General features: G+C 44.9%; 1 protein-coding gene across 1 annotated transcript; it reads left to right on the top strand.

Moving 5' to 3' along the window:
* The first annotated feature begins 8,841 nt into the window (after positions 1 to 8,841).
* LOC139057459 (uncharacterized) lies at positions 8,842 to 11,081 on the top strand. The gene is made up of 2 exons (XM_070535776.1): positions 8,842 to 8,999; positions 9,125 to 11,081. Exons 1-2 carry the CDS (start codon positions 8,911 to 8,913, stop codon positions 10,902 to 10,904), a joined length of 1,869 nt encoding a protein of 622 aa, XP_070391877.1. The 5' UTR covers positions 8,842 to 8,910; the 3' UTR covers positions 10,905 to 11,081.
* Positions 11,082 to 11,384: the final 303 nt, after the last annotated feature.

The raw sequence follows: 11,384 nt of genomic DNA on the forward strand, positions 1-11,384 counted from the left end.
AAATCTAAGTGCACGAGTGTTTTTCGCATTTCGCCTCCATCGAAATGCGGCCGCCGTGGCCGGGATTCAATCGCGCGACCTCGTGCTCAGAAGCCCAACACCATAGCCACTAAGCAACCGTGGTGGGTATGTCATTAACATCGATTCGTGTATTGAGGTCATATGGGCAGAATGCCTAACTGGTAACCACAACATGTTAATTGGAGGCTACTATCGCCCAGCCGATTCGAATCAGTGCTTTCTCGTTGAACTGCGCAGTAGCATTACAAAAGCAATCAACATCTGTCACGCTCATATCACTTATCTCCTTAGAAACTTCAATTTTCCACTGATAGATTGGAATACACTATCATCATCCTGTTCACCGTCAACCGAATTCATTTCTTTAAGGTTAGATTATAATTTACTCCGAATGGTTACCCCACCCACCTGCGGCGATAACATCTTAGACTTAGTTCTTACTAGCGCCCCTGAAACATTTGGTGAAATGACTTTTTTAGAAGGCTTGAGTGACCATAAGTTGCTTCAACTTACTCTTAATGCCCCCTTGCAGTCTACAAACGTCACTAGCAAAACTATCCGTGACTATAACAAAGGCGACTACCAGGAAATAAACGAGGAACTTGAGACGTTTCTTTCGCGCACATTATTACCTTTGTTTTCTGCTCGGTTAGTTAATGAAAACTAGCTTCTTTTAAAGGAAACGTCTGCGCATAAAAAGACAAGTATTTCACGCTAATCAAAATATCAGGTGATAAAACCAACCCATGGTTCACCCAATACCTTCGAAGGCTAAGGAATAAGAAGAAACGGCTATACACGAATGCAAAGCACACTGGCTCGCCCACGGTATAAGAAAGATATAACCTATGCTTGAAATCTTACTGCTCAGCTGTAAGTGAGGGTAAAGATAAATACTATTCTCACAATCTACCCTACCTTCTTAAGTCCAACCCCCAAAAGTTTTGGCAGGAATTATCACATGATCAGGGTTGACACCATATTTCCTTAGAATGTGAAAATGAAGTTCCGCTTCCTCATAGTGAATGCCCCATGGTCCTTAAAACGTTTTCTTTTTCATTCTCATTCACAAATGAAGACCTTTCACTCATTCCTGAATTCACTCATTTCGACTGCCAGTACATGGGTCCCAACGATATTACTGGAGATGGTATTAATTGCATGTCTCATTAATAACCTTAAAATATATAGCGCTTCAGACGTCGATAATATTAACTAAAAGTTCTTAAAAAATACAACTTCGATATCTAGCAATATTTTGTACTATATTTTTCGCCAGTCATTATCATCCGGCCAGCTCCCTTATGATTGGAAAATTGCTGAAGTAGTATCTGTCTACAAAAGTGGCAGCAAAAATTCCCCTGAGAACTACCGTCCAATTTCTTTAACGTGCACATGCTGCAAAATGCTCGAGCATATTATAGCATCTCATACGCATCAACATCTTGAATCGAATAATTTTTTCTTTGCTAACCAGCAAGGCTTCAGGAAAGGTGTATCGTGTGAGACACAATTATTAGAGTTCACTACCGACGTACATTCTCACATGGACAATAACCTTCAAACAAATTTTATCTTACTCGACTTTTCTAAGGCTTTCGACCGCGGGACTCGCTTCCGTTTAATTTCCATATTAGCTGCTCTCAAATTAAACCGTTTAACGCTATGTTGGATCTGCAACTTTCTAACTAATCATCAGCAATTTACCGTTGTGAACAATTTTACATCACTTCTCACCAACTAGGTAACTTCCGGTGTAACGTGGGGCAGTGTATTAGGACCATTGCTTTTTCTAATCTGCATCAACGATCTGCCCAACAATATCTCTTCTTGCACCCGAATTTTTGACAATGGCTGTATAATTACCAGCTTTGTGGGCCATCTTATTATTCAAGGTTTCCTTCAACGCATTAGCGACTGGTGCAACATCTGACAAAGAACACTTAATTCAACTAAATGTAAAGTATTGACTTTCACCCGGAAACACCTTAAATCAAAATTTTCTTACTATATAAATACAGATCCAGTAATGGAAGCTTCCCTGTACAAACATCTAGGCGTTAATCTCGCACCAGATCTTTCCTGGGCCTCTCATATAAAACCATATGCGCTAATGCTTCAAAAACACTAGAATACATTCGTCGCAACCTACGTAAATCCCCTTTTAACATCCACAAATTAACTTTCCTGAATATCGACCGTCCGCAGCTTGAGTTCCCATCCCCGATATGGTCTCCTCATCATGAATATATAATCTTCATGTTAGAAGCCATCCAAAACAGAGCTAGTCGATTCATCTCAAGCAATAACGATAGGCAGTCAAGCATAACCTGAACCAAACTTGATATTTCACTTCCTGCACTAAGTAGTCGTCGCGACGTGGAATTGCTGTCCTCGCTCCATAAATATGTTCATCGAATGAAGTCATCGTATTTGCTGCTGGAACGTGCAAGTTGTATATCACGACGACTGAATAATGAGTTAAGTTCCATTCGCATTCTACGGAAACACGGATGCATTTAGTCTGTCAGCTTTGCCACGAGCCATCCGTTCGTGGAATTCTCTTTTTGAGAGCACTATCACGCAAACAGATAGGGATAAATTTAGGCAACTCCTGAACACGCAGTTTCTGTCCTAAAGAAGTGTCAGACTTTATGCCATGTCCTGTATACCTCTGTAACGTCACGCAGGCTTTCTTTCCTCTTTCATGCCTTCAATTACACTTTTCTATCATGTGCGCTAGCAATGTACGAAATAAAACCAATCAGATGTTTTCACGCTACCCCTAAATGTAATTTATGTTTGTCTCAGTACTGTTAGTATTTTTTTCTTTTTTCTGCTTTTCATGCTTTAAACTACACTTTCTTACACGATGTTTGAATATGTGTACGAGCAACGTGCGGGATAAAATTTATCCGATGTTTGTTTACTACCGCAGCTTTGCGTTTGTAACCCTGTTTTGCAGCTATTATTTCTACTCATCTTGGCGCTACTCTCGTGCACAGCTTTCTTACTGTGACGCCCCCCTTACTCAATGCTCCTCATGGGGCCTGAAAGGTATCTTGAAATAAATAAATAAGATATTGGGACTGCAACGTGTAGACTATCTCTGGAAGGAAATTCAATAATTCCAGCATTTGATAATCTAAGGATTTCATGCAGTAAGGCACGCCAATCGTTGGACGCAGCTGATTATAATACTTTATCCGGGCCTCACCCTCGGCCACAGGTTGAATGTAGCAAGCTAACTGTGGTTATAAATATGGTTATAACGGCCCCCGATAACTGGGCACGATGAAAGTAGCACAAGCTGAAATTAATTAGTGTGGGAACTGCCCACCACCAGGCATTCTCCGCAACGGGAACTTGTAGGGCGGATCGCGCGCTCCGTCCGCTACAGCGCATTCCGAGGAGGCAAGAAAGACAGTCCTCTCGACCATTGCACGAAAATCCTTTTAAGCAGTAAATGTTTACGTCTCTCTCTCTCTCTGTGGCCGAGCAGGGGATACGTAGTAACGAAAAACATTACTTACGTGGTCACTATATTAAGAAAAAAAATTTTGTCGCAGCTCCAGATTTGTTGGACTTTCCAGCGTGCAGCCGAAAGTGCCCACTTTCAAAGGGGAGGGGGAGACAAATGACATACTTTGCTCCCCCCCCCCCTTGTGATAGTGAGTGGGGGGGAGGGGGCAAGTACCCTCCTGCGGCAACAGAGCTTTAGCAGTGTCGTGTATAGGTACGTAAGTACGGCAATACCACACCGGCCGAAAGAACGCTCATGCGCGCCCTTTACCGTAAGGAAGGACTTTCTATACGGTACACTAGACAGCAAGGAGTGCGCCCGTAGACGTTAACGTGTGCACCGAGTTGCACGAGTCAAGACGATTCAAGCCGAAACACAACGAACACTGCAATACCATGGCGTCGACCATGGGACGTGCACCGTGCCTGCCCGCTCCTCGCGTGCGTTTTACACGGACAGATGACTTTAGTTTGTTTCAAGTCGTGTGCGCGATTGAACCGGTGTGCGACCCGATGAGGTGGCAAGAAGTCGCCAAAACTGTTAAGGCAAAAAACGTACAAGTTGTGTACAGCTCGCTGCATCAGAGAAAGGTTCGACCTTCTGATTTCACCGCGAGGACAATCACAACCGTGACAAGTGAGTATATGTACTCTATGTATGGTACTTCAAAGAGGTTGTTTTGCCCCGCACCATCGAACCTGAAAGTCTGTGGGTGTATATAGGTCTGGTCTGGGAGAAAAAGTTGCTAATGGGAGGGATTACTGCAGTGCATCTCAGACTTGGCCAGAGAATGTAAGTATAAGCCGCGACCACTGTACCGGCAGAACAGGCAGTGAAAAGGCTCCCGAAGCGCCACAGAAGGCGGCGCACATCGTGCAGCGCACCCGCGGTCTGTTGCAGCCCAGTCGGTGCGGACTTAAGCCGCAGGAAACCGGAAAGCCAGGGCTATGCGAGCCATGCTGCGGCTTCGGCGGCTCCTGGCGGCGGCCAGTCCGGCTTCGGTAATGGTCTATGACCACACTTGGTGCTTCGTTGTTTCGCTTTGGCCGACCTGTCATATATGCTGCGCGGAACTTCACGCCTCAAAACACTAATTTAGGAACTGGAAACTTAATGTGAAGTCCATAGTTTCGGTTTTGATAGGCACAAGAAAAATTTAAACTGCGGATAGCTCAACAAACCAAATTAATTACATTTCAACTGAAATAACAGGTATTTCAGTTTGTACTAATGTACTCTCGCTATGTCAGGAAATAAAGATTAACAAGTTGCTACACTTTTCTTCGTTGCGTAACTGTGTTTGCTGATTACAGAGTTATGAACAGCTAGCAGCATTGCAGTGAACAATTGTGTGGCTTCATTCTTGTCATGACCTCAGCGAAATTGTAATCGTAATGAGTGTGATTTCAAAGGATGATCGCAAGCCCTGATACTTGTTATTAATACTATAGGACTCAGGGTACAGCGTACCTGGAGATACGCCTAGATAAGCGCGCTCGCCGAACTCACGTCTGCTCACATTTTGACATTTATTTACTTATTTGAATGCATTGCCTATCCCAGGGTTTCACAGGAGGTGAGCATATACTCTGGGCAAATATAATTAAGATTAATACAAATTTTAATACATTACTATTCCAAATACGATTACAATATTATTACAATAAAAGTACAATTAATTAGTGACAATTACATCATAAATTCCAATAATTTATCATTTCCTAAATTCAATTAAGTAAAACTAGTTTCCCTGTGTTATCCTTCGTGTCTTTGTTGGCTTCTTGGTGATATGATTACATCTGTAATATAGACAGACAGGAAAAGAAAAAAAATGATGAAATAAATTCACTAAACGAAGTTTAACGAGAGACAAGACTAACATGAAGAAATACTAGACGACGGAAAAAAAGATACATACTATGGCATTTGAAATTTGTGAAGGTAGAAAAAAAAAAGAAGAAATATGTGCATGGGCACGCAAACGCGTTTCCACCGGAGCTCTAGCGGCGCAGTTTCGGTGCATATGAACTCGCGATAGCTTCGGGTATACCTACGACGCCTGGTAGCCTCTGGAATGACATTTACGCTGCGCAGCAACACAGGTCTCAAGCGCTTGCTGTCACTGTCATTGCGTCACTCTTCGAGCTAAGCTGTAACTAATAAAATACTGCGCCAATATATGTACTTGTATTTGTGAATCTCCAATAAAGCTGCTACTACATCGCAGAATACACGTTTTACTGTCGCGTTACAACAATTCCTCAAAACGAAATGTCAACCATTCTTCGCTAAAAAGTCAAGTTTAACAACATAAATTCCGACATCATTACAGTAATTATGAACATTTCACAAAAAATCGAACGCTGACAGAACTTGTTAGTTTCCATTCAAGTTTGAGGACATTCATGACACAAGAGCACTCCATTTCACATTTCTACCATTCAGTATACGTCTGATAGCTCTGTGCGTCACTGCTGTTAATCGTTTTACTCATTATCCACCCATAATCACCATTGTATTTCTTTTGTGTTGTTCCTTTCCACTCACGCTACTGCCCACTAGCTGATTAGATACCGTTGAGCCTACCGACGTCACCACGCGGGTAGGCACACTGAAGGACGTCGTCCTTACAGACTCCCGTGCTGCCCTTAGCAGGCTGTTGGGAGAGGATGCCAAGAGCCCAATTCTCCGCAGTATAAGAGTCCGCGGACAAAATTTCTTCTCGTGGAGTGTCCCTCACTGCCCAGTGGATACCTTCGCACGTGGGTATTGCTGGAAATGAAGAGGCAGATTGTCTCGCTTCAACCTGTGTTCCCAACGGGAATGACTGCCCAGAAATTTCTTGTATGATTGACAACGCCCGTGTCTTAATCCTTCGGTACCTCCTAAAGCAGCACCCAGACCAGCGTGTTGTAAATGGCTCCTTCACTGCACGCGCTTGTGGTCGTGGCTTGCCTCGTTGTGCCATTATTATTAGCACTATTATTGCACTATTGCACTATTATTATTAGCACTATTATTGAAATTAGGAGTTGGCTCTCTGTTGGTGCGCGAACGTTTGTATCGTCAAGGACGTGTGGAAAGTCCGTCGTGTAGTCCTGTGGCTCCTGTGAGACACTTCAACACCCTATGTTGGAGTGTACCACATTCGTCACACAACGTGCACTGCTAATAAAGAAATATGCACTGATTTGGTTCAAGCATACGACCCTTCATGATTGCCTGTTTTCGAGAGGGAGTGTTGCTCAACGCGACCAGGCCCAAAGAGCCTTGCTAAGTTTCATGCAGAAAACTGATTTGGCCTCCCGTTTATAGACATTCTTTCCGTGTTCCTACTTTCTTTTGTCCGTGTCTCTGTCATTTCTTTATTTAGTATTTTCGTTCCCATTTCTTTGTTTCTTATCTTCTCCTTTTCTCCTCTTTTCATTTCCTCTTCCCGAAAGAGTAGGCAGGCGTGCTGCCCCTCTCGGAGGCAGTTGTCAGCTTGCTTCCTCCCTGTTTCCTTTGTGTGTTTGTATGCTTGAATAATAATAATAATAATAACAATAACAACAACAACAACAACAACAACAACAACAACAATAATAATAATAATAATAATAATAATAATAATAATAATAATAATAATAATGATGATGATGATGATGATGATGACGACGACGACAATATATTTTTCATTACGCAAATTCGGTCATCGCTGCCGTCATTATGAAAATATCACCCAAAGTGAAACGCTGAAGAAATTCCTTACGTTTTGCGCGAAATTTCAGAACATTAATTTATATAAAATAGACACTCCCTTTCAATCGTCTGCAACTTACTATATTTCTGATAGCTTGGTGAATAACTGCTGTTAATTTTTTTATCGTTGACTACGATAAACGTCATTGCGTTTCTATTGTCCGGTTCCTTTCTACTCGCATTACTGACCACCGGACGTGTACACGTTACAGAAAAGCAATAACAGATTACAATTAAAATGTGATGGATTACAGTTACCATTTAAAGCGCCACAAAAAGTAATCGAAGAAATATATAATAGTAATCCATAAGTTTTACGCTCCTTTCCTCCAAACTGTTATTAACATTCAATAGCTACCATAAACAGAACCAACTGGCTTGGTACTTTCAGTGCGTCCTCTACAGCCCTTCATACATTGCTTGTCTGCACTAACAGGTGCTTCTAAAAAAAATGCGTTGGTCATCGTCCCTCTTATTCATTGTGAAGACATAAGTGACATAAGCATCGGCACAGAAAACATGCTCGATGAGGAAAAATGGGAAAAGAGGGACGGAAAGCTTAGCCAGTTCTCTCGATTTCCGCGCTAGGACAGTGCTGTGTACGCATACGAATCTTGCGCACAAAATTGTGCTCGCCCAGCATCGGTCCCTCTATAACGCTATAACGCGCAATGCTTCATTGGTGCTAGGACTCGGAAAGGACGCTCCCGGTTGGGCCAATGAAAAGCTCAAAGAAATTCGTCACTATGTGATTTCCTGGCAATAACGTCCAAAGTGGCCCTCGCTATCAATACATACGAGCACCTGGTCAATTTGTCGGCCAGCATCTTCTGGAGCGTTAAGATGAGGAAACAAATATTGAACCCAAGTGTTCGCTGTCTGGACATGCGCATTTGCGAGGCTGCCGCAGGGCGAGATATCGGGCCTTCTACTGCAGCTTTCACCAAATTCAGGTTCTCAAAGGTGCGTCCTTTGTTGCAGCTTGGCCCGTCCATAAATTCCTTACATGTAATTGTTCAATAAAAAAAAGGAACTGAATTGCAGAGAGGGTTACCGTGTAAACCAGGTAATTGCTAAATTACATTATAACTGCAAAATCCAGCCGATTACAAGTAACTACATACATGTAATTGGTTAAGTATAGGCGTGCTGCCACAAGCTTGTCAGAAAGCTCTCATAAAGGCCGACCTCGTATTTTCTTTCTAATGTATCCTTAGGAGTACCATAAACATTGAAAGTAAGGCAGAGAGGGATGACTGGATCTTGGGTGGAGTTTGTTACTTGTCTCACCTCATACGTCTAAAGTGACTGTGACGTCACAGCATTTATTGCAGCAAGCAAGATCGTTCAGCACTTTCTTATATGGCTCACCAAGCTTATCGTCAACACAAAAGCTATCAGTGCAATCATTTGCGGTAGCGTATTTCAGCAAAATGTACCGCGCCTTGGCGCATGTGCAGCACTTGTGAAGATTCCCGATCACGTGACGTTACATTCACTTTTATTGCTTCGATCTACCCGAACTTGAATTTTTATCACTTGCCTTTACTTTTCATGAGGACAAAGCGACTCGCGTTATTCTTGAGGCAGATGACGCCACTGTGCTTCTAAAGTCGGCCAATAGGATGCGACTAAGGGGTATTAAACCCGACATAAAACAGGCCAACAAAATCCTTGCATACGCCATTCCTGGAAAGACCAGCGCAGCGGAAAGGTGCGTACGACGAGCTTCTGTTCAATTCTATAGTGTGCCATCACTGTTTCAAGTACTTTTTTTCTTGTATGTGGATTGTGTGCATGCATTCACAATAGCATTTCTTTTCGTTTCAATTTTCCCAGGTCGGTTCACCCCGTCAAGATGAAGTCCGTGTCACTATTACTGTTGTCCTTTGGCCTGGTCGCGATGCAGGCGCACGATCTTGTCCCACGAACCTTCGGCTTCGTGCACAGCCACACCGCACAGCTGCCGGGCCATCATGGCTACAGCATGTCAGTCCAGGCTCACGGGCCCTCCGATCACGCTTTGCCGGCTCACCATGGTTTGCACGCTGGTCATGCTCACCCCGGCCATGGGCATGTAGTACATCAAGTACAAGGTCCATTCTCCAACGCTCACCAGCCCGAAGTTGACCACGCGCATCAGCACAATAACCACCAGCAATCTGCCGCGCCTCATTCCGCAACAGCGCCCATTGCATCAAACGTGAACACGGTCCCAGTCTTGATGTGCCGAGTCGTCAAGGTTCCTGTTAATACCACGGCTCCTGCTCCGCCGCCGCCGCATCACTCCGGCTCCTCTAGCAACCAACACGTCGGTAGCCATATCGCTACTTCCATTAGTCATGTCTTCGGAAAGGTAGTCAACCCGGTGGTGGCCCTCCTACAGAACGCCTCTGTTTGGCTGAACCGCACAGCATATCAACATCAGAGTGCCACTGGTACTCGCCCCCACCAGCACACTGCTGCTGTGCCCCATTCCGTCATCAAAAAGAAGCTGGCTGTCATCGGAAAGCTGAACCATCGCACGGCGAGCACTGCCTCGGTGACCGCTCGTCCATCAGTCCCTAGCGATGCGACCACAGCACCCAGTCATAAAACTGCAGTTCCAAGCACAGTGCCCGAGGCGACAACTCGTTCCCGCCCGACGACAAAGATGTTGACGCTCGCTCCTGTACTAGTAAGCACCCTGGGCGCCCCTGCTCCCACTCTAGGTGCCCCACATCCGCGTGCCAACACCTTTCCTAACTCTCCTTGGGTAACTGCTTCAGCCGATCTGCCTACTTCCGTCACTGAAGAGGTGTCTTCGAAAAGCAATGTAACAGACCAGGTTGCCAGCACTACAAAGACGACCTCGGAGTCCGCCTTGCCAAGTACCGTGACGTCTAATCGTGCTACCTTATCTACCACAACCCCGGCTAGCGCTGATGACCATACAACGCCCGATCTAGGTCTCAATCTGCGCGGCAACCCCTTCACTATCCCGGCTGCAACAATCTCTTCAGTTGACCTGCCTGCTTCCAATCCTCTAGAGCTTTCGTCCTCAAACCGATTCTCCGTGGTTACTCAAGCAACCTTATCGGAGTCAACCTTTCCCCTCACAGACGCGACCACCGAGACGACCGCTCGTGCAACTTTATCGACTAGTGCTTTTACAAGCGGTCTTGATCTCAAGACGCATGCCTTGGGTCGCACTGCACTGGTAACTTCAACGGAAGTGTCCACTTTTGTTCCTGCACATTGGGAGCAGGCAACTTCGGCCACCGCAACATCGACTAGTACCAACGGTCCCACCCCGCATTTCACAGAATCTACTACACGTGATGTGCCTACATCTGTACCGGAAAAGCCTGCAGCCTCTACGTTTCCGGTGTCCCTGGGCGCAGTCTCGGTACGATTAGCTCAGTTCCCTTCGGCTCCGCCCTCTGAATCAACTTCGCCAATTCTTCCCGCTAACGAGGCACCGACTGTAATAACGGCAGAAGACATCGTCGTTGCAACTGCGACCGACTCTACCATCACGCATCCGGCCATGACGCTTTCCCAGACTTCAATACCTACTTCGCAACATGAGAGATTAACTGTTATTGATGCCCGCTCCGTTCGCCCAAGAGCTCGGTAGATCGCGGAACCACAGGCTTCCCAGCAGTAATGGCCTCAGCGATAATGTAATGTGATGGCATGCCTGCTAAGGCCATGTTTGCAATGTTTTAATCATATTTTACTGCGCGCATTTTGCATGTTGCAAATCTTGACCAGTGTACTACGATTGCGCAATAAACACAGGCATTTTATCAGAGCCTTCCTGTTCATTCCTTCCTTCATGCGTCGCGCACCAGTTCACGTCGCACAGCGGCAACGAACTCGCTGCGCATCGCCCGTTCATCCCATATCAGGCTGACTTCAACGCAATGACATTAGCGGCAGCATAATTTTCCATCTGACGCTTGCGCTGCACGGTTCATTTTCATAACTCGACATAGTACTCGGCTCCTGTGACAACATCAATCAGATGGTGAAGAACAGTTTGGACTGAAGCCAGACGCACTTGAACGCTTCACTAGTTGTGTTCCGGACGATAAGTTTGCATATGCATTGCTGC

The sequence above is a fragment of the Dermacentor albipictus genome, chromosome 3 (assembly GCF_038994185.2).
Source record: "Dermacentor albipictus isolate Rhodes 1998 colony chromosome 3, USDA_Dalb.pri_finalv2, whole genome shotgun sequence".
NCBI classification, from domain to species: domain Eukaryota; kingdom Metazoa; phylum Arthropoda; class Arachnida; order Ixodida; family Ixodidae; genus Dermacentor; species Dermacentor albipictus.

What these genes read in the sequence shown, in the direction of transcription:
- LOC139057459 (XM_070535776.1), top strand. Translation starts at nt 8,911, where the DNA reads ATGCGACTAAGGGGTATTAAACCCGACATAAAACAGGCCAACAAAATC. An exon ending in AAGACCAGCGCAGCGGAAAG is followed by an intron (nt 9,000 to 9,124) that starts GTGCGTACGACG and finishes CAATTTTCCCAG; the next exon opens with GTCGGTTCACCCCGTCAAGA.